General features: G+C 39.7%; 3 protein-coding genes across 6 annotated transcripts in view; 2 read left to right on the forward strand and 1 right to left on the reverse strand.

Annotated features, from left to right (window-relative positions):
* The window catches only part of acsl6 (acyl-CoA synthetase long chain family member 6), a 30,041-nt gene extending 19,529 nt beyond the window's left edge, over positions 1-10,512 (reverse strand). The window contains exons 1-2 of the mRNA XM_029447762.1: positions 10,486-10,512; positions 10,233-10,357 (exon numbers count right to left, since the gene is read on the reverse strand). Of these exons, the coding sequence (XP_029303622.1) occupies positions 10,233-10,278 (46 nt within the window). The 5' untranslated portion in view covers positions 10,279-10,357; positions 10,486-10,512. The remainder of the gene's footprint in view (positions 1-10,232; positions 10,358-10,485) is intronic.
* Positions 10,513-17,521: 7,009 nt separating this feature from the next.
* irf1b (interferon regulatory factor 1b) lies at positions 17,522-21,624 on the forward strand. Of its 2 annotated transcripts, XM_029447959.1 has the most exons (10): positions 17,523-17,683; positions 18,310-18,411; positions 18,973-19,072; positions 19,159-19,326; positions 19,438-19,478; positions 19,707-19,839; positions 19,978-20,082; positions 20,216-20,253; positions 20,413-20,530; positions 20,889-21,624. In XM_029447959.1, the coding sequence occupies exons 2-10, from the start codon at positions 18,325-18,327 to the stop codon at positions 20,993-20,995; spliced, it is 897 nt and encodes a 298-aa protein (XP_029303819.1). In that variant the 5' UTR covers positions 17,523-17,683; positions 18,310-18,324; the 3' UTR covers positions 20,996-21,624. The 2 variants fall into 2 exon arrangements, with proteins under 2 accessions (XP_029303820.1, XP_029303819.1); XM_029447960.1 differs by lacking the exon at positions 20,413-20,530 and having other exon boundaries at positions 17,522-17,683.
* Positions 21,625-23,734: 2,110 nt separating this feature from the next.
* Positions 23,735-27,762, forward strand: LOC115018757 (interferon regulatory factor 1-like). 3 transcript variants are annotated; one of them, XM_029447962.1, is made up of 10 exons: positions 23,735-23,913; positions 24,571-24,672; positions 24,996-25,095; positions 25,182-25,349; positions 25,457-25,497; positions 25,726-25,858; positions 25,997-26,101; positions 26,235-26,272; positions 26,432-26,549; positions 27,057-27,762. In XM_029447962.1, the coding sequence occupies exons 2-10, from the start codon at positions 24,586-24,588 to the stop codon at positions 27,161-27,163; spliced, it is 897 nt and encodes a 298-aa protein (XP_029303822.1). In that variant the 5' UTR covers positions 23,735-23,913; positions 24,571-24,585; the 3' UTR covers positions 27,164-27,762. The 3 variants fall into 3 exon arrangements, with proteins under 3 accessions (XP_029303822.1, XP_029303823.1, XP_029303821.1); XM_029447963.1 differs by having other exon boundaries at positions 24,580-24,672; positions 24,996-25,065; XM_029447961.1 differs by having other exon boundaries at positions 23,736-23,913; positions 24,580-24,672.
* The last annotated feature ends 235 nt before the right edge of the window (positions 27,763-27,997 follow it).

The following is a 27,997-nucleotide window of genomic DNA, read 5'->3' on the forward strand; positions in this document are numbered from 1 at the left end:
ATACACTAGCCTACAGCACTGAGAAGTGGTGGGACTAGAAAGTAGCTACAACACACACAAACACCATGCACAGTGCTCATCAAGGCTCAGCCTCCGTGAAACACACACACACACACACACACACACACACACACAAACACACACACACACGCGAGCGCGCACGCAGAAACACACGCCGTGAGATGCATAATTGATCTGAGGGGGAGGATGGCTGCAGAGCTGACTGGAGGGTTTCCTTCCCTCTCGCGGGAAATGAGTCAGAGACAGCACCACCCGAATAGACGAATGGCGTCCGGGCACTGCTGCAGCTCACAGCCAATCACAATCACTTCCTGTCTGCTCTCTCTCTCTCTCTCTCTCTCTCTCTCTCTCTCTCTCTCTCTCTCTCTCTCTCTATCTGCATCACACACACATGCAAAGAGCTGCAGACACCAACCGACAGTGAGACTGATATCTGAATATATCTGAAGCCGTGGGAAACATTGACCTCCTCATTCACCCGTTATTTTGAGAAGAAGCAGTAACACTTAACCAAAGGAAGCTGAAACATATCAACCTGCACAGGTTTCAGGAAGCCACATGCATGACTTTCAAAACCCACAAAAGATTAATGCAAGACCAACTTTAGAGACAAGACAACAACTGTCTCTCGAAACTCGAGACCTAATGATGGTGATGTATAAAAGCGCTGGATAAAGGCTGCTAACATCCAGGATTGTGTCGAAGTCAAAGTCCCCAAAAAGTAAAGTCTTATTTCTTTAATATTATTTAAAATTGTTAACATTAGAATTATTTAGTTTTGTGTTCTAAAGTATACGAAAAATAGCTCCAAATACGTCCAACTTTTCATCGGATCGGAAAAGTGAACATATACAGATACGCATGTCTAACCTATTGATAGAGTATCACTTACTTATACAAAATGTATCAGACGAATGCCCAACGGATGCATAACGTATACAAAAATATGGCGTATACAAAATATCGGCAACACGCTGGTGTACGTTGATATAAGGTAAGGTATAAGTAGTATTCGTTAAGAGCAGGAGGCGTTACGCTGGGGTGCGTTGTTGAACGCTGAGGCCGTGAAAATGTTTTGAGCATGTTCAAAGTTTTCGGATGTACCCGACGTGAGCTTCATATATTATGCAGACGTTACACGTACGTGAATACTGAATACCTACGTGACTACGTTAGAGGAACGTTAGATATAGGCTACGTCGGCTGACGGTGAACCCTACAGCCAACTTATCGATAACGAGTGGATAACCTATTCGTAACCTATGTTAAGCTTATCCCTGACGACAGAGTAACTTATTAAACGTGTTTCTACAGTACAGCTCCCTTGTTGTTGTGTTGACGTTGCTCCTTTGACTGAAACGTTTTTTTCAGTATTTTTTCAGCTTCATCCATTTCTTTTTCATCCGTGTGCAGGAAATGGGCCTGTTGATTCTGGCTACGCATACCGGACTCTATTTTTCAAAAGCCTGGAGAGCGCAAACACCTTTCACAATCCTTTGACCTGACATAAAAGTATAAATGAAAGCTGTAATCAGCCTGTAAAATATCCATGAAGTAAGTTTGAATTGCTGAAACAACGATAATTTCCATAACAAATGACATGGCCTCAGTACCTTTTATTGTAGCTAATGCAGAGGTTGTTAATTGTTAACACAGCTAATGACCCAAGCTGCTGTATTAGTTCAAAACACCAATGACTAAGAAGCAAAACAAACTTGCTATTATATTAGAAAAGTAGCACCTCTAATATCTGTTTTCACATGTCTAATTCTGTTGTACATTTTAACACTCCTTAAAGTACTACGTGAAAACCTTGCAAAGTGTTAGACATAATAACACATTAGGTGTGAATACTTTGCACAATGGCACATAGGACAAACAAACACATGTATGCTGCTTAGGGCTTGCAGATCATGGTGGATTGAGAAACACGTGCATAATAGGTTAACAAAACAGTACAGGTTACCATAAAGATAAATATGCATCACTTCCTGTACAGAACTACAAGTATGTGCCAGTGTAGTATAAAGTCAGAGTACTTCTGAAGAGTCTCAAGTTCAGCTAAATACTGTACAGCACATCAGCGATGTAGCTATTAGTCATTTGTAAAACAGCTCTGACATATGACACAACATTTACATATCACTCATCGTCTCCACTGCTCAAGTCAGAAGCACTCCGCAGTGAATTCCCGGACGCTGCTTTCCCAAACTTCTACTTGGGTTCGAATCCTCTTAATTCAACGAAACTCAAGTTTCTGTTCAGGCAGAAACTATCACCTGTAACTGAGAAACCACAGCAAGACATATCCCTCTGATGTGTGTGAAAGCAGTAACGTGCCTTTTCTAACACCGCAGGACTGCTTCTCGTTATTTTTTACTGCATTGATCTTGTAGTTCCTCTTTCTTTCTGTTGTACCCTCTTGCTCTGCAGTTCCAGTAATCTTGATGGGTTAGGGTTAGAGCTGCTTCTTGACATGTACAAAGTAAAGTTAGAAATATAAAACATGGAAATAAAGTTATTGTATTAAAAACCTTTGACTATTTCACTTTTTTTTTTTTTTTAAAGGAATAGTTTAATATTTGGGGAAATAACCTAATAACTTTTTTTCTAAAAGTTAAGTGAGGCGTTAAATATTGATTATAGAAAAAAACATATATAAAACATATTTTACGTTTTACCATCTGTTTATTGTCTTGGCCTCTATTCTCACGGCTCATCAGGGAGTCCCATTTCACATATATACATTATGATTGTACTTGTTTATGAATAAACAGAATTGATTAAATGATTAAATAATAGAGTTTGTGGGTTAGATATGGATCTGCAGTCAGGACAGGTTTAGCCTAGTTTAGCATATATACTGTAAACAGGGGGAAACTGCTCGTATCTTAAATCGTACAAAAACTAAAGATTTAAGAGGGAGTTCTTGATTGACAGCACTCCATCCATCTGCCCAGTACGTCAGTGTCTCCAGCTGTAATGCACATTGCCACATACATTTCTCTACATACAACACATTGATTTAGCGTTAGCGTTGTTCAGATGCATTATCTGCAGAGAAAGTGAATGTTTCCCTTTCATACACTTTGCAGAAGCTAAATATCCTACATCTCATAGTGTATTGTTCCATATTACAGTAGAGCTGATATCTGAGCAGTTCTGACAGGAAGATCAATGACAAAGCACCAGACAGGCAGGCAGCACAACACACACACACACACACACACACACGCTGACAAGATCATTTCCATGTCGTTGTCGTGCCAACAGGACACGAACAGCAGAACAGTGTCGTATAAAAAAACAAAACAAACCTCACTGCTCTCAGACATGAGCCAACATCGACAAAATGCTTCCTGCATGCTTGATTGATTTTTGAAATCACAGCAAAGTCAAAATGTTCTTTATAAACTAAACTTCTGTGCATCACTGTGGGAATGAATAAGACATTGGGTGCTAAGATGACGTACATGTGACGTAGCTCACTGCATGTGCTGTGAGTTGTGTTCGATAAGGCTTGGCTGCAGTGGTGACAGAGGCACAGTGTTTGAAAAGAGAGGCAGAGGAGGGGAAACAACACTATATATAGACAGACTCCCCTCCATAGCTTACTGACACCAATGTGCAAATAGCTGCAAAAGGGGAGGCTGGATGTGGCTTAACAGACTTGCAGGAATAAAAAAGTCTGTAAGACTTGATTTTATATAGAACTTTACTGATGTTATTTGTTCAACTGTATTATATGAAGCAGTTTAAGTTTCCTGTTGATTTAATAAGTACATGGAGCTCATGTTGTAACAAACTCTACGTCTCTGTTGCCCATCTCTGCAAAGCATTTGCGTGGGAGCAAAACACAGATTTTGGAAACTTTCAACATTTTTGTGCTGTGGTGGGAAAACATCAGGAACATCTGCGGACTCATAATTAAACACCCTCATCTGGAACCTGTTTGTAAAGGAACAAAGTTTGAAGCAGTAAAAAATGACAGTTGAGATATGCGAGCACACAACATCCTCATACCACGACAAAGCCCGACAGCAGCAGGAAACTCACAGTCTGCCAGACAACTAATTGGCCTCCAGGAGAGATGCAAAAAATCTAACCACCCATCACTGTCACTCTCTCTATTTGTTCTGCTCTCTTCTCTTCCTGTTTGACTCTCAGTTTTCTTATGGTATAGAAGATCAGACATGAGAACAAGACAGAACAGGAAATGTTTTTAGCATAATCTGACATACAATGATCGTGCCAACTTCTGATGACTCACTTAAACCTACACTGTACACTTCTGCTTCCTCTTAAACAGTAGTGTAGTCTGCAGTGAGACAGCAGGGTTCAGTGCTGGGTGGGAGGTAGTGAAAGGTCTTAAAGAATCAATTATCCCTCCACTATACAGAGTGTCTGTGTCCCATTTCAAAGTCTGACTCCTTTGGAAGTAAATAACTCCAGACTGAAGACACCACAACGACATGAAAAGCTTGTCCGATTTACGGTTGTCTTTTCCCCTAATTTGGATGACAACCCAGTGCGCCACTCAAGGAGACTCTGAGGTGCATTCTCAGCACAGTCTCATTAAGGGAGGGGGTGCATTCAGGCATCTGAAGGCCACATCTGAGCGTGCAGCCTTTACAGTTTTAATGTCAGAATGAAAGTCGCTCATATTTGACATTAAAATGTAATTAAAAATGTACCTTAATATTTTGAGGCAGGTTGTGTGCTTGCATTTGCACGACTATGAATGACTATATAAATGACCCTGGTCATTTGCTCAGCTGTTTCAACCTCCTCTCCACTGCAGCCGATGGCTTTGTTTGGTGTCCAGCTCTCTGTCCTGCAGTCACATAAATAACACACCCCAGGTACACACTAACACGCACGTGCACATATGGGTCTTTAAGTCCATCCCTGTTGCCTTCTACAGAGATTGTTGCTTCAGCTGGTTTGATAGAAGAACAGCAGGTCAGCAACAACAATGACCTTTGTGAGCTTGTGAACTCAAAGACCTCTAATTTGTGGAATCACACCATGAAAAGTGGGTCATCTTCATCGTTCCTCAACGGAAATCCCTGTTGCATTTACAGTGCAGGTGTTTAGTTTGACAAATTAATGCGTAGGATGAAGGACACTGCAATATTACATTTTACAGGACAATCCCTGTAAAGATAAATACATGCCAAAATGTGGGATATAGATATGAGTGCTTCAAAGTAATCTGGATCGCAACTACAAAGCAGTAATAAAGATTTATTGTAAGACACTGCTGTAAACTTGTACTTACAATAAACGTGAAGACAACTGAATAAAGATGAAGACTGTAAGCATGGTTGAAAGTTCAGAAAAAGGTGGTTACGTTTTTAAGTTCTTTTGTACAAGTGTAATTTAAAAGTCAACTTTCTCAACTGAATGATGCATTTAGATGCTCAACCACATCTTGTTTGTGCTACCACGGGAAGGTTGGATTCCTTCAGTTTATCTAGTTTGTACACATCACTATGCACTTGGATAGAACGTCTTGACAGATGTGCAAATACTGAACTGAGGGAACATAATACAAAGTGTCTATTATAAAACATGTAGTGCACATACTGTGCATGAACAGCTGGGTTAAAAAAGAAATAAACATTTGAACTTGTTGTACATGCTAGAGGATGTCAGGATGGAGCACAACTGTGAGCATGGGCCAATATTTCAGCTATAAGATGGATCTGAACAAGCAAGTATAATCTTAACAGCTGTACATATCGACTCAACAGTCTAAACGAGCTTACATTAGCTTAAGATGAATAACGTGACTTCAACTACAATGTATGAGTGCGAGGATCCTAACGCTTATCAACTCACACAAAAGGCTTAGTTTGCACTTGGATATACTGAGGTGTAAGATTAATTTAACCATTGCTCTTGACTTGAACATTACAGATTGAAGAAGCCCATTCCCAGCTGTATCCACTCACACAGAAGCTAAATGTGGTCCAGAAGTGGCAGTATTTTGGGATAGGAATTTGGCTGACATACATGTTTCCACAAATGGCTCATTTAAAGTGGCTCTGAATAATCGCTCCCTTGAGAACCTGTGAAAGGTTGGAGTCACTTTATTAAGTCCATTTTAACATCGTGAGTAATATTGATTATTAGAACCTCTGTTGCATCAAGAATGCAGCGACTCCTCATCTATACTTTTATGTCAGCTGTTCATGAGGACACTTGCTCTTTCATCTCTCAGGAATAAATTCCACTTAGAAATATTTTTGGTGCAGTGTTGCTGCAACACATGCAGGGATGAGGGCCTGCGAATGGGCCAGCTAGACTTCCTGTGACCTCTGGGGCTTAAAGTGGAGGAAACGCAGCCCTGCGTTCTTAAGTCCCGCCTCATCGGCCCATCTGAGGGCCATCACCAATGATTAGAGTCCAGCGTGGGGAGATTACTGCCTATTAGCACAGAGGCGGATGACCAGTAATAACCTCACAACCGCACTCTATTTAAAGATATCTCTTATTATTGCCCGGCTTCAATGCATTTCATCTTTCTTTTTGCTATTGCTTCTTCTTTTTAACCACCAATGCTTAATCCTCCTTGCACATCACCTTCTCTCCCACTCACTCATCCTTATATCTCTCTGCCATTCCTCTACTGAGACCACCCCTCATGAGTCAACCACAACTTCCTCCTGTCATTGTCACTGTAGTATAACAGTTTACATCCTGTGTGCACGAAACAGCCACGCTTTCTTGCAATTATCATTCATAACATAACGTCAGTGAAAGATACGAGCTGCAGAGGAAAGAAGTATGATAAAGCAGGAAGGACTGCTATAAATAAAATACAAAAATGCAGCACTGAAGTTAAAGTAAAAAGAGACAAACAGAGCTCGCAAAGGCAAAAAAAAAAAAGGCAAGTCAGGCAGAAATCTAAAATGTAATTGCATTGCAGGAGGGTTAAAACCGCTGGCGTCAAGGCGGCACTTACAAAGGCGTCGGAGGCAGCCATGCAGCCAGTGAGGCGTGATGTATGTCTTTGTATATGTGTGTGTATGTGGTGTGTATGTGGTGACTTAAGAGGCCTCTTGCGGATATCACATCACCCTGTGCAAACTAGTGATTACCTTCACATTGCCTCTGGCCAGATTAAGCTGAGGCAAGCAAGAGGAAGGCAGCTAGATGCGTTTTGGCCTAGTTTGGGCCTGGCTGGCCTCCGTATCACACCACCTTCAGCTCGACAGACGCTGCGCTCTCTCACCACACCCACCCCTCCCTCCACCACTCTCTCTCTCTCTCTCTCTCTCTCTCTCTCTCTCTCTCTCTCTCCCTCTCTCTCTCTCTCTCTCTCTCTCTCTCCTCTCTCTCTCTCTCCCTCTCTCTCTCTCTCTCTCTCTCTCTCTCTCTCTCTCTCTCTCATACATCCTCCCCCTACTTACACATGCAGCCCTCCTCTTCCCCTCCACTAAAGAAACACTTGCGCACACTGGCATAGTGACACACAATACACATACATGAGTGGGCACACATGCAAATACACTTCTGCTTACACGGTTGACGTATGCACATGTAACAAATTACACACACTGACAACAAATTAGTCTGCTCCCAGTTTGATTTTGACTATCAAATGAGAGCTTGTGAGACTCAACCTCAGGTGTTATGGACGATTCTTTTCAGGGCCATGATGTAATTTATGGGAGAGGGAAAAACAAGTTCAATTGTCAGTCTCTGTGCATGTGCATCCTTTCATGGGGATGGTTGTTGGTGCGGCTCAAGTTTAAAGGATGATGAACAACCACCAGGCTAACGGCTTCATATTACTGCTTCCTGGTGAAAGCCTTCTTTCTCTACATCGTTCTTTTTTTGAGGAATAAGGAAATAATTCTCTTTTAGATGAAAACATTTTTTCAGGACGAGCATCATTGTACGTTACTCTGAAGGCTGATCTATAAGGAAACTACTTGGGCATGTGATAGGCAGATGGACTGTTTCAGCACTTTGGTCTGAGCCATTACTGCCCAGCATCCCACAATATGAGGAAGAGGATGCACTGAATGCTGAAACAGCAATACGCCACTCAGAGAGAAAGCTGCCATGTGGATCTGAGAGCATCCAGACTGGCTGATAATATTGATTAGACCACGATTGAGTTTTTAAAGTAGTGTTTATGTAATCTTAAAATCCCTACCATGACAAATAATTAAAGTCAGAAAAAAACAACACATGTAACTACAGGAATGTGTCTTGCTGAGATACACACAACTTGCCTCATAAGTCATAACACTCTGTGGAAGTGCACAATGACAGGCATTTATTAAACAGCAGGCAACACTCGACATGTATTCCGTCAGATTGTGCAGTCATGCAGTGTTTCTTTAATTTGCAGGTTTTCAACATTTTCACATTCCCTCTGACTCCCTCCCTCCCTCCGTCGTGTTTCATTCTCTGATCTGATACCATCCAAAAAGTTATTTGAATGACAAAAAGGCAACATGTAAAACTTAAACACTTACACCTCATTATTCCTCTGGTGGGTGTGATATGATAAGCAGAGGAGCTACAATACTAAAACATGATTGGTTATTATATGCCAAAGGGTAGTGCAACTCTACCGCCATCCTTTTTTATCAAATATTGAGTAGGGAAAAAGAATAGGTTTACACGCTGTGTGGGGCGGCACTATATGCTGATTAAAATGAATTATTTATATTCACGAGCAGCAGGGTGTTGGGATGTGCTGACAGCTTTAAGGTGTCATGAATCTCCCCAAGATGCCCCATTCAGAGTCACTGTAGTGTATATTTTGTAATATATAGTTTTAAACAACTTTGCGCCTCGATTCTGATTGGCTGCTCCCTTATTAAATATACAACAACTGTAACAGCAGATTTTAATATTCATGCACCAACCTAAATCTCCACTGTTACTGGTTGTTTGTCATTTAGCAATCGTGCAGCAGCTGCTGAAGACCTATACTCACCTAGGTCTATTTGCTTTTAAAACCTAGCCTTGCTGTAATCTTCTGCCATTAAAACAAATCCTTCACTGAGCATTTATTCTTTCATGACACATTGCATAAAAGCAATAACCCTTCGCTATTGTGCCTCTAATCTGCTCTTTAACACTACTATCAAACACATGTCGAATGGGATTATATCTTTAACGCAAATCTCTATACTAAAGACAACTAGAGGTCAACGACTGTGAAACGAGTCGATGCCCCTAAACTCGCTCTTTAAACCGGGGTGGGGGTGGGTTCAGTCGGTTAGAGCTGAGCATGCTGTGCTCTCTAGTTTGCCGGTAGGCCGCAGGATTTCAGCACCCCTATCGCCTGGACAGCTCCGTCCAATCAGATGCGGCCAATTGCAGCGCGTCATCCTTCCTCATCCTCTTCATCCTCCCTCCCTCCATCACCGACTGAGGCATGGCGGAGGACATCACACATACAAAACGCTGAGTTTCACAACCGGCTTCCTTATAAACTGACATCTTTAGTATCAAATATAAGTATGGGAGGTTGATGTTTGTTACAGCATCCTTGAGGTGGAAACACGAGCTACAGCAGGAGGTTGGGAAAGACAGGCTGTGCACTCCTATTTAATGACGTGTGTCCGGTTTCTACGCACAATGTCACACGACCTTAGCAGCTGGCCGGCCTAAAAATGCACACGTTTGATCCCATTTGGCTTATAGTGAGAACAGCCATTTATTTAATGGCTGGATTGCCCATATAAAACTCATACTTCGACGCGGAAATTAAATAACTGATCTGCAGAATAAGGCGCATGTATTGAGCCGCATGGCAGTTTGTCCCCCCCCCCCATCGTACCTTATTAAAAGGTAAAGCCAAACTAGAAGCATCCCTCCATGTTGAGCTAACAACCCTGGAGCAGGAATGCATTGTGGTTGAAGCTAAAGCCTGCTAAAATCGAGATGTTACACCTTTGCATCCATGTTGGGTTCTTTCACGTGTAGTCTGAGAAAATGTCACTGGCGTCATTACCGTGCAGGCAAACTGCAGAAATATGATTAAACACTCGACGAAGTAGGTTCTGCCAAAAGAATAGAAATACCACAATGCTTGATGAATGGAAAAAGCCGGCAGTGAATGACACACGATGCGCCTCAGCCCTCTGCGAGACAGGTGCATCGCCTATTATAGCCCCATCCACGCGACGCTAAATCATAGAAATGAATTTAAAAAACACTGACAGATATTAAAAACTCACCTAATATAATCCAGAGCGAGCCAGACACCAAAACGAATGCGAGCATGTCTTTCTCATCGAGTCAGCTGTCCCAGTGCAGGAGCGGCTCAAAACTGCAGCATCGACTGCAGCAAGTCGCCGACAATCTGGGAGATTAAGGAGGGGGGGGCGACAATATATCTGAGACGGACCACAGTGGGGGAGCTGGGCAGGAGATGGCGATGTCCAGCGGATTTTTAATGTGGAGCAAAACGTGTTGACTGAAGAAACAAACCCCAGCCTATTAGAGCATCCTTCCTCCTGGTGGATTTTCCACCTTCACCTAGTTGGCTGCTGCGCAATGACACCCCTGCTGAAATGAAAGGGCTTTTAGGTCGGACGGAAGATGCAATGGACGCCAAGGTTACTGGGGATGAAATGTATTTTCTGGATGCACAGTTATGAAACCAAGATGTATTTAAATTATTATTATATTGGTGGTAAAATAATCTTGAAAATCTGTGAAATCGTTCCTAAAAACCGGGCTATGAATTTTTTAAAACAAAACAAAAAAAACATACCATGAGTAAATATGCTTGTTAGTAAAACATATATCTGAGTATTTTCATATATTTTTTAAACGTTATATATATTGTTTTATTTGAAAAGAAGCTGTGTTATTTCGGTCCATGCACATCACACCATCCAGCCTGAACGTCCCCTGCAGCTGAGCACAGCTTTGACACAGAGTAACTTTGCATCAGTATCACGTGGTACAGTAAGACACTCCCAATGAACTAAAGTAACCTTGAGAAGGGCCTAGGACATAGGGACAGAGGCGGTGAATCATTGACATCAGGGATGAGATAGAAAACAGTATTACATATAATTTTAAATTAATATGATTTTTGTTATTTTGTTTATTTTTGTCATTTGCGCATTAGGGGAGCTCACTGTTTTAGCTCGCTGGCACTTCAGTGGTTACATTTAAAGTGATTACATTTTCTATCCTGTTATCTCAAGCATGTTCAAACTGGTATGTGAATGCATCACATGTTATTTAAGTATTGACTGGCTGCTTTGACTTTTATTTGATTATTTAATTTTAACACAATTTCATCCCCTAACTATATTTATTAGCAAAAAATAAATTGCGTTGTGAATACTGAATACCTTTAACGCCACATGCACGTTTTTCCGTGCAACACCAGGCAACTTTGTCTGAATATTTAATATTAAAAGCATGTGATAAGTCACATCTATGTGTGCCCTAGCTATTAGTTCACTGACTCAATCTTTGAGTTTGAGCACAAAACTCCTTTACAAGCGTCTCTAGTAGTGGCCAACACGCTTATGTCTTATTGTGCATGTCTCACGTGACTGACCTTATTAAATGGGTCATTCGTCAGGACCTCTAATCTGTGACTCGCAGCAGAGCCACACGCCACCTTCCTGTTCTTCTTCTGTTCCGTGATCCTACTGCAGAGAAAACCCACAAGCCAGAGAGCAAAGAATTATCTGGTGCACTGGGTCAAAAAGTAAAGCTGTTCATTGACTGAGAGGGAGGGAAAATGGTCAAATAGATGAACAAGGAGGGGAAATAATCAAATTACAAACACAAAGTCTATTTATCTCAATGTAGTTTGGACATCTTAACAAAGTTACCTGTGATCGGCCAGCAGGACTCCAGAACAGTGAATGTAGTTTAGGGGAGGGCGCCGATACTAGTTTATTTATTTTTGCAATGTGATCAAAGTACACGCAAGAGGGGAAAAGATCCTGCTCGGTATGTGAAATATAACACTAAAATTAAAATGTTATCATATTACCACATGGTATGGTAGGTTTATGTTAAGGTCAAAGGTCAAAAGTGATCATTACCAGAGATGAACTTTCCCTCCTCTGACAGGATGGTAATAAATTGTGAATTCCAAAAAGTCAAAATGTAATTTTCTTTTTAACATAAAATGGTCCAAACAGTGACATTATTATGTTTTATGAGCAAGAGAGATATCCTAGGAGCTAGTTTGACTTATGTGCATGTATACATTTAGGTTTTGTAAAGTTTTGATAAAATGAATTGTGGTTGAAATTTCACAACCGAACTGTTGGTTAACACAACTCGGGGTGCAGACGTGAGCAGCTCTGTGAGGCTGTATTTAGGCATACAGCAGGTGTGCTTTGAGCTAAATGCTAATGTCAGCATGCTAACATGCTCACAATGACAATGCTAACAAGCTGATGTTAAGCAGGTCTAATTTTGTTTGCCACGTTCACCATATTAGTTAGCATGTTAGCATGCTATGTTGTGGCTAATAAGTATGCGTTTTATTATAGGGTGTAATAAAAGTGTGTTCTGTAATAGGTTTTATTAGTACATAATTGTAGTAGGTTTTACTAAGTATATGGTTTGTATTATGAATATATATATATACATGTGTAATATTCAATCATGATCAATGAAAGTGTGAGAGAACAGCCTCTGTAAACATTTGGAGAATGGCCTGAATAACAGCATTAGTGGGGTAAGAGTGAAGAGGTAAAGAAGTCCTGAGTATATGATGAAGGTGAGATTAACAGGCCAGACACCTGCTAAAATGGCAGAGCTAGCGTCAACTGGAGAGGAGACCCAGAGATACGTGTAGAGGGCAGAACAGCCATGCCAGGTGATGAGTCAAAGGGCGTAGGCCAGAATATGTCAGGTTAATTTACTGGACTCAGCACCACTCTACAACCTTTTAGACTACAACCTTGGTTTTGTATGTGAAGTTGGGTATAAGAAGAGGCAGCTTCAGGCCAGGGGGTCAGTGCATCTCCGGGGATGTTCTCATGAGTTGATTTTTGTACTTGTACATGAGATTAAACTCTATTGTATCAGACTTCAAACTTCTCCAGTGATCTTTCTGACTGAGACCTTCGTTTTTTGACTAAGTATTACGCTGAGACAGAGTTCAATTTGATTGGTAAACAGTTTAAATAAGTTCAAGTAGTGGTTGGAATCCAGTCTAGGAAAAAAATGAAAAATCAGGCTGTGATTCATCCTGTGTGTTATTAACATCTGTAAAAGGTTTCAGGACAGGTCATCCATTGAACAGTTGTTGAGAAAAATGAGTTCTGGTCCAAAGTGGTGGACTGACCAACACACAGACTAACATTTAGAGTCAACGTGACCTCAACTACGGCTGGCATGGCTAAACAAACTAACAATCATGGCGTGAGCAAACAATGACATCACGATACTGAAGCAAAACAAAGTAAATAAGCAAATGAATAAAACTTATGAATGGGTTAGTAAGAGCTCTTTTAGAATTGTGTGGATAAGTGGAATCATAAGATCACCGAAGAGGATAAAACAGATTTATTTTGGTGTTAAGAGGACAAATAACCTCATGGAGAGTACCAACTCAGAGAACTAACTCCATTCCTTGTAAGGAATCAGAGGAGATATCTACTGTAACACACTTGTCCAAATATTCATCCAAAGAACAAAACAGCAAACAAAACCACAGATTTAATCCAACACAAAACATGAAAGTGTAAGGAACACAATCAGAGTATTACACGGTGTACAAACACTTAAAGTTAAAACAACTTGCTTCCATAGTTATTCTAATTTAAGGTCATTCAAATCCCATGATCCCACCGAAAGCTTATTAACTGAGGGAAACAGGGAAAAGGAAACTTAAATATGTTTATGATGACAATAAAGTGCTTGAGTACAAATGTGAGGTCCTTGAACTTTACTTGAGTACTATCATTTCATGCTACTTCATACATGCAAAAAACACAAGATATGTTTATTTAATATAATGCATTGACAAAGATAAAGCCTGTTGTTCCCAACCTTTTTGGCTCGTGATCTCTTACTGAAAAGCTTAAAAAGCGGTGTCTAGTTGGGGCTCATTGTCACGTTTCAGATGTCTACGGGTTGTTAGCAGTTTCACTGTGAGCAAATTTCCCTCCAATTATTTTTTAAATATCAGTTTCTGACAAAATCAGGTAAAAGTCTCCAATATTTCACAAGTCTGACGTATTAATTAATATAATATAATGAAATTAATGAAGTCAATTTAGTTTATAAAACGTCTGTACTTTTACTTAAGCAGCATTTACTTGTTGTATTTTTACATTGTGGTATTGGTACTTGTACTTAAAGGATCTGAGTACTATTTCCAGCCCTCCCTATACCTGGTTACTTTTATAAGAACATTTCTAGTCTACTCTTGATGCACTTTCAAAGGATGGTGCATAGTGTCTCTGTGGTGTGTCTCTAACAAACAGTACACCTACTGGACTGATGAGGGTGCTACACTTTAAAACCATTTATGGAAAAGCCACCTGTTAATTCATGTCTGTAAAGCTTTTAAGCAATTGTTGTAGAACTTGTTGCAATAACTTCCTTTGTTTACCTCTCTTTTATCTTGCCTTTCTCTAACCCCACCCAACTCATCCCTCTTTGTTCCACACCTTCTTTACTCCCTCCCTCTCTCCACCAACCCCAGAGTCACAAACCAACACAAACTTGAGGGGAAAACCGTCCAACGTTCAGGACGTTGCTTATGGAAGCATGGGCCATGAATGTCTTGGTATTTTCGAGGACGGATTCTTCTTTTCTCATTTTAGCACATTTTATCTTATTTCATCATTTTATTTTATGGATACATACATTTTAAATGTTCTATAAGTTTCCTGGAAAAGAAAACCTATGTTTTGAGCTGTGTATTTGCTTCTAATTATAGGGAAAATAACGACTATTTTTCAACATAATTAGGACAATTTCTTTCCCCCAGGACTTCTTGTAAATTATTATGTTAACTTTATACTTTACCAAATAGCTATGTGACATGGGTGGGTCACTGCAGGTGCTTTGGCAGGTGTTTGATATAAAAAATATTTTGTAAGTTAGCAAATAAGAAACCACAAAGGCAGAAGGGAAACAGAAATGTCAATCAATTATAGTTAAACAAAAAAGACATTAACCTGTGGGATTTAAATGAAAAGCATGCGTACAAAAATCCAAGCAAGACTAAATCCTCATACAATTCTGATCAAATGGGCTAAAATATGTTACCTGAAACAAAAAGTAGATACTCTAACCTGCTGTTTATGCCCCCACTCTCCCACCTACATGAGGTCACAGTGTAATTGCTGGCTAACTAACGAAGGCTTTGACTTGATCCAGAGTCAGCGAGCTGTCAAAGCAGATGGTCCAGAGGAAGATTCAATACTCAAGCTGCTAGTCTCATCCCAAAGCCTCAAATTACTGTCTTACCCATGCAGGTGGCCTAAATAATCAGAATCACTGTACCTGTATGCACAGGGTGCAATACATGTAGGAATGTGTCACTATAGGTGTGAAAACACCTTAAATGCAGTTTAACAAGGACAGTACAACATATACGATCACTGGTCTAAGGATAATATTTTTATGTTTGTTAGATATTGTTGAAGAAATACATTTAAATAAATGAATAAAACCCAAAGATGTGTTTTAACACAATTACATGCTAACACTGCACAGAGATGTCTATGTTTAGTCTATAAGGCCTAATTGTTTTTGAGTTTTTAAATCTCTCCTATCTGATTAATATTGAGACAGATGTATCTTGCCCACAGGTAAGGCACCACCATTATAGTCTAATACTCAAAAGTTAGTGCCTTTTTAAAATAACTAATTCAGAAAACACAACACAGTCCAATCTGAGACTAAACCCTACACAGTTGCTTGCGTTTTGCCTTTGCCACTCTAGTGAATTCCTATAAATCACGTGTTTCTCTCCACACTACTATTATTCATAAACAGGGAGTTGACAACAATAGTTGGAGGGAAAATTGGGATGATTTTCCCCTACAAATCCAGATTTCTGCTTTCATTGGGAAATCCCACACACTGACTGCCGGTGAAAACTCCGCAGGAAAACTCCCTGCTATTCCCTTCCAGGCGCGAGCTCGAGCACGCACACAGACGGCGCGAGCGCGCAAACACAGCACGCGGGAACACCTTAGATGGACGACACCGGTGTGGAGTTTCCCAAATTCCCAAGGAGCAAGCGAGGTGTGTGCACTTATGATGTTATATAGCAATAAAAAGTGAGAAACCCGAGCACCGGAACTCAAAATGTATAATAAGGCATAATAAAATATTTGAATATACATTGTGTCTTGTCATTTTCATTCTTTCCATTGCAGTTTTGCGCTCTTGGTGAATGTATATGTGTAAAGAGCTCTGCTGCCTGCCTTACTGAGCACACACAGCTGCTGCTTCCGTGTAGTTCACTACTGCTCCTTCCCACGTTGTTATCATCCGGGCTTCAGATCACCATACTGCACGGCACACATTCAAACCTGTTCCACACTGCTCCTGCTGGTGACTGAAATTACTACATCATTTCTTGTAAATGCCCTACTTCTCTGCTCACTCGCTGTTTATACAAAAGGGCTGGTCCCATGCATGCTTAGGTCCCATGTTCATGTGTGTGTCAGCAGGTGGTTTATTGATAGTTTATATGCATATCATTATCTTTAATAAGGTAGCCTACACGTTGCACAATTTCCATACTACTAATTGATAGCCTAATACTGAAAATTATTATTATTATTATTATTATTATTATTATTATTATTATTATTATTATTATTATAATTATTGATATCCCTCTTGTTGTGTATGTATGTGTATGTACTGTATATGACACATTGACATATAATAATTAAACGAATACATGTCACACTTTAGTATTTCATTCTTAAATAAAAAATCTTCAACATGAGACAACACCTCCACATATTTAAACGTTTGCAATAAGCAGGCCAATAGCGAAGTCTGCAGAACTGTCCCATGATACATATTTTAAAAAACACGAGAGTGACATACAGATGAGTTGGCTCATTCAGGTATGTGGTTCAGCCCAGTATACGTGCTGCAAGCTACAGTAATCAATCCATGTTGTTATAAACTTCCTTTTGCATTCAACAGCATGATTTCTCGGAAACAGCTCTACTGCTGAAAGCGGCTGGCAGCTGCGCATGCGCCTGCCATGCTGTAAGAAATGTCCACCTTAACCTAACTACATTTTTATATTTGATCCTGTAGCGTCTTTAAATCACATTTTTGTCAGACAGGTGGGGATTGACATGCACATATGCAGAGATGAGATCAGTAGTTTACGGTGCAATTTTTAACTGCTCTCTATAAAACTGAAATTATAAATCCAAATGATAAAAAAAAAATGTTTCATGACGGACATTTTTTACAGCTTGTTGACGTTGTCCTCGTTCAGTCGGGGAAAACCCATAGTCCTATCGTCACTATAAAACTTGGTCTTCTTCTGTCAACCGTCAGTGCGCGCTTCAGATGAAGACAGGTCTCCAAGTGGATAAGACAAAGACGAGGAGAAGCTTCCTTTTTTTTTCTAAAACAAAGCAAATTTAAACCGATTGGACTATTCTTGAGAATTGTCCTCATACCGATCATCATAGAACAAGCATAATCTGTAAGTGATTTGATATCAATGTATCACTTCTGTTTGCATGTTAATGCCTCAAACATTTTTCTTTCCGGGAGCTGCTTTTGAGAATACGTATTGTAAATCTTGAATCCATGTACAGGGAGATAACTTTGTTAGCCTCTAACACTGCCTTAACAACTAATGTAGTGATGCGTTTATTTATTCTAATAGTAACGTTTTTGTAATTCTTGCACACCATGCGTTTAGAAAAGCTTATTTTTTGACAGGAGTTGATTCAGAGACAAAGTGACTTATTTGAATGTATATGTAGACTGTCGCATGAACGCAGCAGTACAGGAGGATCTTTGATCGCGCTCTCCAATAACATCGAGTTGCAAGACTTTCTTTAACTTTTGGACTGCATAATGAGTCCACGTGTATTTGAAGATTTTATTCAATGCAAAAGCCATACAAGTCTAATAAGGAAATACATTTTGATATTGTGACCTTCATAAGTAGCGCTGACTCCGCCTGCATGCCCTGGCCTGTGAACCCCGGCTAACGGGCACTAAATTTAACGCTCAGGCAGATGCGGGAGTTCTTCTCACTGGAGCTGTATATATCACAATGCATTCCTGATTTATCTAAATACTCCTCTTTTCTGTTGCTAGATATTTTAGTCAAACATGCCCGTGGCAAGGATGAGGATGAGGCCATGGCTACAGGAGAAGATCGAGTCCAATTCAGTCTTGGGTCTGACTTGGATAGACAAGGTGAGAAGTTTATTTCCTATTGAAACAAATTGCATTGGTTCATGTACATGACATTTACTGAAAGCGTGTAGTTAGTATATTGAAACAACTACAGTAACAGACATATAATTGGAGTGCCACTGATGTTAATCAGGGAAGTGATCTGGAAGGCTGCATGTGTCCTTCTTTATGTTTGTTTCTAACCTGACCCCACAATATTTGCATGTTACTAGCTAGTAGAGTAGCTTGTTTGAACCACGTGCTGGGATGAATTGTGGAGCTGCAGTGGGAGATATACCAAATGTATCTCTTCCAAATGTGACATGCTGTGGTTCAGACTAAAGATAATGACAAAAGCTTGTCTAGTGTGTGTGTTGTGTCTTCCCTGACTACTTCGACTGTGCTAAGGCAAATAATATTTTTAGACAATTTATGGTAATGCAATAGAAAACTGTTAACAGTAGCCCACAAGTTAGATGCTCAGTTCAGCCTCTTGCAATATTTGAACATTTGTGCTCAAACTTTAGTTTGTTCTATGTTGAACCATCGTTCTAACTTAGTGTTTACTTTTGTATTTTCCAGAATAAGACCATGTTCTCAATCCCCTGGAAGCATGCAGCTCGACACGGCTGGGAGATGGATAAAGACGCAAGTCTGTTCAAACAATGGGCCATCCACACAGGTGAGAAAGTGTGAATACACACGCAAACTCTGCACATAATAACACATACAATTCCTCCTTGAGACTAAACTAAATGCATTCTGCAGGGAAATTTGTCGAAGGTCAGACTTGTGACCCAAAGACATGGAAAGCCAACTTCCGGTGTGCAATGAACTCGCTTCCTGACATCGAGGAGGTGAAAGGCAAGAGCATCAACAAAGGCCACCAAGCTGTGCGTGTGTTCAGGATGCTGCCTGCCAGCCCAAAATCTAAAGGTGAGAAACTGACAGGAAGTCTTTTTATAGTTTACTCATGAAGTCAGTTTGTTCTATAATCACACAATGAGCTGTTTAAGTGATCAACATGTCTTTCTTTCATCTGCACAGATAAACAAAGCAAAGCAAAGGAAACAAAGCCAAAAAAGAAGGTAAATACTGCAGATATCTTATGACCGTTCTACTTTTGTGCTGCTTCAGGGATATTAGACTGTTGTCTGCATACATAGCCAGTTCACATTAGAATATATTATAACATCAGGATATTTTAATGGCATCTGTGCAATAGCTAGAATTACAGCTGCAGATGTGTGTTTTTTTTTTTAATCTCATGGAAATTTCATAAATCTCACTGAATGTGACTATCTTGGCCTCTGCAGAGCTCAGTGATCAAGATGGAGGAAGAAGCGGATTGCAGTAATACCGAGTTTCCCATGAAAGAGTCGACACCGGAAGACTCTTCGTTCACTCAGGAGAACACAGTCGACAGCACAGTGCACACTGAGCAGCCAGGTGAGAACGGTCAAACAAGTACATAGATAATACATTGTTAGTATTAGGTTCCAGGGTGCAGTGAAGGCAAACCTTGAATTTGTAATTTAATGCTTGAGAATAAATTGTATTTAATTCTATATTTTACCATCTTTGCAGATTTCTCATTTATGGCTCCATCTGAAGTTCCTGACTGGTCTTCGTCAGTGGAGATCGACTCTAGCTTTCCATTCAGCCACAGATTTCAAGTTTCACCCGAGCACGGTAAGAAAACAACACATATGATACACTTTCTAATAAATGGTTTACTATAAGTGAAGTTAATTCACTCAGATGGAATGATATCAGTGCTGTACTCATGTCCCCGTCTCTTTTTTCTCCCTCTCTCTTTGCTCAGATCTTCCAGCGTACGAATTAACCGACGACATAATCCAGGTAAGCATTGCCTTTGGCACCCAGCATGCATTTCTCATTGACAGGAATACCCATGTTTGTCTTAATCTGTTTGGCTTTTGTATGAATACCCAAAACAATAAGATAAGCTAAATTGCTCAAAATATTATAGCCATACTCAGTCCAGTGTTGCTCTTTCAGATTTGCCAGCAACTGGAGAAAGATTCAAACTGGACGACAAGCAGTTTAGACTACAAGGGGTTCCTGAGCAATGAAGCATGCACCAGTCCAGGGAGCCAGTGGAGTGATTCTTCCTCAGGTAAATGTTACTAGTTGATGGGTTGGATGGAGAACTGTCTTTATATTCATGTACAACATAATGCCTTAAGAGAAATCTAGATGTAAATGTGTATTTCAGCAGAGTCTGAGATATTCTGACTTTTAGTCCCTTTTAAGAGTCAAAAACACTGGATCCTACATTTCCCATAATGCAATTTAGTAGCCTTTCTGCCTGATGAATGTCCACGTCTTTAAAGTACGCGGGTCAAGTTCATAACACAATTTAAAATCCAATCTGAGACGACAAATGTCACTTTATGAAATGTTTAGTACTTTATAACATAATGTATATTGTTCTTCACCATCCTGACCTTGGATTTCCTCTGTTTGTTTTACAGTCGACGAGCTAGATGAGATGCCACATTACACAACTTTGGGCTCAGACTTCTCAAATCCCACAGACAACCTCTGGAACAACATGTTTCAAATTATGCCCATGCATTGAGATCTTCTGGACAGGATAGTGCTTTGACACTTTGAACTTTTAAAGAGCTCATCCCACCCACCATCCTCCCCTTCTCAGTTGAGAAAACACCCATCCCCATCATCATCTCTCCAGTTCCTGATGGGAAGTGTCGGCAGCAATTCAGAGAGCTTTCCCTCAACCTTTGTGTGAAGTTATGAAGTGCACTGTTTTAGAAGAACTCACATGCTGTTCATTTTCAATGTTATTGGCTGGATCAAGGCATTTTGGTGCTCAGTTCTTTGTAGCGATGAGTTGTAATAAAACAGGAATTGTTTTTGCTCAGGCAGGACATGCACAGGATCATACTCAGCCATGAATATATGCAAGGTAAACAATATTAAGATATATAAAAATTTAAGATCATATTCAGTGCGCTTAACAGGTAGTTAATATATCGTGTCAAATAATTGATATCAGTTTTCCGTTATGTGCACCAGTACATTACATTTTAAGGGATGAGAATACATTTTATAAACTTCTGGTGAAAGCTCTACTTCAATATCTTACAGTCGTTTGCTTCAGGCAGTTCACTTGTAAACAATATTTGTATATAGTTGTATTTTTTGGTCTGTGTTTTTTCATAAAATAAAAAATTGTTCATCAATGAATTTGACTCTTTATTATGAAGGGCTTTAAGTTTATATGTGCAGAGATAGATGACTTTAAATGCTCCGCGGACAACAATATTCTATTTTTAACAAACAAGCAAACAGGATAAACTGGATTGAACTAACTTAAAACAAACCACTATTACTTATTTCAACAAAGTGTTGAAAAGACGAAGGTATGACGTCATGACAGAGAAGAAGATGTTCTGCATCCAGCCTGATACTGCAATAAATAATGTTAATGATTAACGTGGTATTTTCTCATTATGTGTAGCAACTAGTTTAATGTTGATATTATACAGTATGTAAATGGTAGATGGACTGCTTTTCCAATCTTTTATGAGCACTCAAAGCGCTTTACAACACATGTCATTCACACACATAGAGAGTCAGAGACTACCATACAAGGTGCACATCAACTCGTCAGTAGGGATAACCATTCACACACACTCACACTGTTGGCCATCGGGAGCAATTTGGGGTATCTTGCCCAAGGACACTTTGACATGCTGACTGCAGGGGGCTGGGGATTGAACCACCAACCGTCCTACGGGTAGACAGTCACTCTACCCTCCTTAGCCACAGCCGCCCCAGTGTAATGCAACTGTTGCACAACAATTTCTAAATAAAGTTTTTATCTTTCTTTCTAGTTGCATCAGTTATTTCTCCTTCCATATCTGGGGTTCCCCCATTATTCCTCAGATGTTGAGAAAATAATGTCGTTGCAAAACACACTTTAGTGTTGACATCCCTCACAATCAATGAATGGCAGTAAATTAAATGATGTCTGCATATGTCTGCCAATTTATTTTCCTATTAAACCACTGTGCTGGCAGAACAATGAGATTCTTTTCAAATGTCAGCAGAATCTTTTCAGGTTTGTCCAGGTGTCTGTTGATGACTGTAAACCGCATAAGTAGACTAATCCACTTTACAGATTGAAATGTGATGATAATGAGGAGATGTTAGCTGATATACAAACAAAGAAACTTTTTTAAAGTCTGGATTAATTGTTGTGTGCAAAGCCTTTTGAGGGAAAACTACACTTTTTTTTTTTAAATTCAAATTAAAAGTAAAAACTACAGATTAATCTTTAATGTGTGTAATTTTAAATTACAAAACACTTTAAAATAAATGCTTGGGTTTGTCTGCAGGGAGTTTAATGATAGTTTATATGCATATTATTAACTTTAATAAGGTAGCCTACACTTTGCACAATCTCCATACTACTAATTGATATTACTAGCCTAATACTGGAAATTATAATTATTATTATTATTGATATCCCTCTTGTTATAACTATGTACTGTATATGGCATATTGATATATATACTAATTAAACCAATACATGTTATACTTTAATATTTCATTCTTAAATAAAAAATCTTCAACATGAGACAACACCTGCACATATTTAAACGTTTGCAATAAGCAGGCCAATAGCGAAGTCTCCAGAACTGTCCCATGATACATATTTTAAAAAACACGAGAGTGACATACAGATGAGTTGGCTCATTCAGGTATGTGGTTCAGCCCAGTATACGTGCTGCAAGCTACAGTAATCAATCCATGTTGTTATAAACTTCCTTTTGCGTTCAACAGCATGATTTCTCGGAAACAGGTCTACTGCTGAAAGTGGCTGACAGCTGCGCATGCGCTTGCAGCGCTGTAAAAAGTGTGCACCTTAACCTAACTACATTTTTATATTTGATCCTGTAGCGTCTTTAAATCACATTTTTGTCAGACAGGTGGGGATTGACGGGCACATATGCAGAGATGAGATCAGTAGTTTACAGTGCAAGTCATTCCCGTTGAAAGATGCTTATTTGACTGGTAGAAATTAAGTAGTTTGGTGTAACCTGCTTTTTCTTCCTCTATTCACGATATGTAAATTTGCGTTTGAAAAATAAACACGACAAGCATGAAGTTGCATTAGTATAAACATGATAAGTAATGTTTCCACAAGAGCATTTTTAACTGCTCTCTATAAAACTGAAATTATAAATCCAAATGATAAAAATAACAATGTTTCATGACGGACATTTTTTACAGCTTGTTGACGTTGTCCTCGTTCAACCAGGGAAAACCCATAGTCCTATCCTCACTATAAAACTTGGTCTTCTTCTGTCAACCCTCAGTGCACGCTTCAGATGAAGACAGGTCTCCAAGTGGATAAGACAAAGACGAGGAGAAGCTTCCTTTGTAAAAACAAAACAAAAGAAACTTAAACCGATTGGACTATTCTTGAGAATTGTCCTCATACGGATCATCACAGAACAAGCATAATCTGTAAGTGATTTGATATCAATGTATCACTTCTGTTTGCATGTTATGCCTCAGATTGAAACATTTTTCTTGCCGGGAGCTGCTTTTGAGAATACGTATTGTAAATCTTGAATCCATGTACAGGGAGATAACTTTGTTAGCCTCTAACACGCCTTAACAACTAATGTAGTGATGCGTTTATTTATTCTAATAGTAACGTTTTTGTTATTCTTGCACACCATGCGTTTAGAATAGCTTTTTTTTTGACAGGAGTTGATTCAGAGACAAAGTGACTTATTTGAATGTATATGTAGACTGTCGCATGAACGCAGCAGTGCAGGAGGAGGTGTGTGCACTCGCACGGATCTTTGATCGCGCTCTCCAATAACATCGAGTTGCAAGACTTTTTTTCTTTAACTTTTGGACTGCATAATGAGTCCACGTGTATTTGAAGATTTTATTCAATGCAAAAGCCATACAAGTCTAAAAGGAAATACATTTTGATATTGTGACCTTCATAAGTAGCTCTGACTCCGCCTGCATGCCCTGGCTGTGAACCCCGGCTAACGGGCACTAAATTTAACGCTCAGGCAGAAGTGGGAGTTGATTTCTTCTCACTGGAGCTGTATATATCACAATGCATTCCTGATTTATCTAAATACTCCTCTTTTCTGTTGCTGCATATTTTAGGCAAACATGCCCGTGAATAGGATGAGGATGAGGCCATGGCTACAGGAGAAGATCGAGTCCAATTCAGTCTTAGGTGTGACTTGGATAGACAAGGTGAGAAGTTTATTTCCTATTGAAACAAATTGCATTATGACATTTACTGAAAGCGTGTAGTTAGTATATTGAAACAACTACTGTAACAGACATATAATTGGAGTGCCACTGATGTTAATCAGGGAAGTGATCTGGAAGGCTGCATGTGTCCTTCTTTATGTTTGTTTCTAACCTGACCCCACAATATTTGCATGTTACTAGCTAGTAGAGTAGCTTGTTTGAACCACGTGCTGGGATGAATTGTGGAGCTGTACAGAAAAAAGTATAGTTTGTTCTATGTTGAACCATCGTTCTAATTTAGTGTTTCCTTTTGTATTTTCCAGAATAAGACCATGTTCTCAATCCCCTGGAAGCATGCAGCTCGACGAGGCTGGGAGATGGATAAAGACGCAAGTCTGTTCAAACAATGGGCCATCCACACAGGTGAGAAAGTGTGAATACACACGCAAACTCTGCACATAATAACACATACAATTCCTCCTTGAGACTAAACTAAATGCATTCTGCAGGGAAATTTGTCGAAGGTCAGACTTGTGACCCAAAGACATGGAAAGTTAACTTCCGCGCTGCAATGAACTCGCTTCCTGACATCGAGGGGGTGAAAGACAAGAGCATCAACAAAGGCCACCAAGCTGTGCGTGTGTTCAGGATGCTGCCTGCCAGCCCAAAATCTAAAGGTGAGAAACTGACAGGAAGTCTTTTTATAGTTTACTCATGAAGTCAGTTTGTTCTATAATCACACAATGAGCTGTTTGATCAACATGTCTTTCTTTCATCTGCACAGATAAACAAAGCAAAGCAAAGGAAACAAAGCCAAAAAAGAAGGTAAATACTGCAGATATCTTATGACCGTTCTACTTTTGTGCTGCTTCAGGGATATTAGACTGTTGTCTGCATACATAGCCAGTTCACATTAGAATATATTATAACATCAGGATATTTTAATGGCATCTGTGCAATAGCTAGAATTACAGCTGCAGATGTGTGTTTTTTTTTTTAATCTCATGGAAATTTCATAAATCTCACTGAATGTGACTATCTTGGCCTCTGCAGAGCTCAGTGATCAAGATGGAGGAAGAAGCGGATTGCAGTAATACCGAGTTTCCCATGAAAGAGTCGACACCGGAAGACTCTTCGTTCACTCAGGAGAACACAGTCGACAGCACAGTGCACACTGAGCAGCCAGGTGAGAACGGTCAAACAAGTACATAGATAATACATTGTTAGTATTAGGTTCCAGGGTGCAGTGAAGGCAAACCTTGAATTTGTAATTTAATGCTTGAGAATAAATTGTATTTAATTCTATATTTTACCATCTTTGCAGATTTCTCATTTATGGCTCCATCTGAAGTTCCTGACTGGTCTTCGTCAGTGGAGATCGACTCTAGCTTTCCATTCAGCCACAGATTTCAAGTTTCACCCGAGCACGGTAAGAAAACAACACATATGATACACTTTCTAATAAATGGTTTACTATAAGTGAAGTTAATTCACTCAGATGGAATGATATCAGTGCTGTACTCATGTCCCCGTCTCTTTTTTCTCCCTCTCTCTTTGCTCAGATCTTCCAGCGTACGAATTAACCGACGACATAATCCAGGTAAGCATTGCCTTTGGCACCCAGCATGCATTTCTCATTGACAGGAATACCCATGTTTGTCTTAATCTGTTTGGCTTTTGTATGAATACCCAAAACAATAAGATAAGCCAAATTGCTCAAAATATTATAGCCATACTCAGTCCAGTGTTGCTCTTTCAGATTTGCCAGCAACTGGAGAAAGATTCAAACCGGACGACAAGCAGTTTAGACTACAAGGGGTTCCTGAGCAATGAAGCATGCACCAGTCCAGGGAGCCAGTGGAGTGATTCTTCCTCAGGTAAATGTTACTAGTTGATGGGTTAGATCAGTGTTTCTCAAATGTTTTCAGACCAAGGACCACTTAACCAATAAAAAAACACTCACGGACCACCTAACTCCCCAAATATCCAAAAACATAAGGGGGGAGGGGTGCTCCGTGCGAGGGGGGTGCTGTTGGAGCACTCTTAGAGAAAGCCTGGGTTAGATGGAGAATTGTCTTTATATTCATGTGCAAGATAACGCCTTAAAGCTTAAGGTTTAAGGCTGGGGTATTCTGACTTTTAGTCCCTTTTAAGAGTCAAAAACACTGGATCCTACATTTCCCATAATGCAACTTAGTAGCCTTTGAATGTCCACGTCTTTCAAGTACGCGGGTCAAGTTCATAACACAATTTAAAATCCAATCTGAGACGACCCTGATGAGAGGGACGACAAATGTCACTTTATGAAATATTTAGTACTTTATAACATAATGTATATTGTTCTTCACCATCCTGACCTTGGATTTCCTCTGTTTGTTTTACAGTCGACGAGCTAGATGAGATGCCACATTACACAACTTTGGGCTCAGACTTCTCAAATCTCACAGACAACCTCTGGAACAACATATTTCAAGTTATGCCCATGCATTGAGATCTTCTGGACAGGATAGTGCTTTGACACTTTGGACTTTTAAAGAGCTCATCCCGCCCACCATCCTCCCCTTCTCAGTTGAGAAAACACCCATCCCCATCATCATCTCTCCAGTTCCTGATGGGAAGTGTCGGCAGCAATTCAGAGAGCTTTCCCTCAACCTTTGTGTGAAGTTATGAAGTGCACTGTTTTAGAAGAACTCACATGCTGTTCATTTTCAATGTTATTGGCTGGATCAAGGCATTTTGGTGCTCAGTTCTTTGTAGCGATGAGTTGTAATAAAACAGGAATTGTTTTTGCTCAGGCAGGACATGCACAGGATCATACTCAGCCATGAATATATACAAGGTAAACAATATTAAGTTATATAAAAATTTAAGATCATATTCAGTGCGCTTAACAGGCAGTTTTCCGTTATGTGCACCAGTACATTACATTTTAAGGGATGAGAATACATTTGATAAACTTCTGGTGAAAGCTCTACTTCAATATCTTACAGTCGTTTGCTTCAGGCAGTTCATTTGTAAACAATATTTGTATATAGTTGTGTTTTTTGGTCTGTGTTTTTTCATAAAATAAAAAATCTATTCATCAATGAATTTGACTCTTTATTATGAAGGGCTTTAAGTTTATATGTGCAGAGAGACGACTTAGACGAGTTCTCCGCTCTACTGAAAACTGATTCGGACCAGATGGTAAAGCCAACAAATTCCCCTGCAGTGGCAAGTCTCATTGGAAAAAGTCAAAACAATATACTGTACATGCTTATTTTAATAATTAAATCCTGAAACAGTGTTAAAAAGCTCAAACAAAATCCCACAATATTCTATTTTT

Source organism: Cottoperca gobio, chromosome 14 (assembly GCF_900634415.1).
Source record: "Cottoperca gobio chromosome 14, fCotGob3.1, whole genome shotgun sequence".
NCBI lineage: Eukaryota > Metazoa > Chordata > Actinopteri > Perciformes > Bovichtidae > Cottoperca > Cottoperca gobio.

Bases quoted from the DNA above. Each gene is read 5' to 3' on its own strand.
- LOC115018757 (XM_029447962.1), top strand. From the start codon at position 24,586: ATGCCCGTGAATAGGATGAGGATGAGGCCATGGCTACAGGAGAAGATC. The intron at 24,673-24,995 runs GTGAGAAGTTTA...TGTATTTTCCAG, and splicing joins GTGTGACTTGGATAGACAAG to AATAAGACCATGTTCTCAAT. The intron at 26,550-27,056 runs GTAAATGTTACT...TTTGTTTTACAG, and splicing joins GTGGAGTGATTCTTCCTCAG to TCGACGAGCTAGATGAGATG.
- irf1b (XM_029447959.1), top strand. From the start codon at position 18,325: ATGCCCGTGGCAAGGATGAGGATGAGGCCATGGCTACAGGAGAAGATC. The intron at 18,412-18,972 runs GTGAGAAGTTTA...TGTATTTTCCAG, and splicing joins GTCTGACTTGGATAGACAAG to AATAAGACCATGTTCTCAAT. The intron at 20,531-20,888 runs GTAAATGTTACT...TTTGTTTTACAG, and splicing joins GTGGAGTGATTCTTCCTCAG to TCGACGAGCTAGATGAGATG.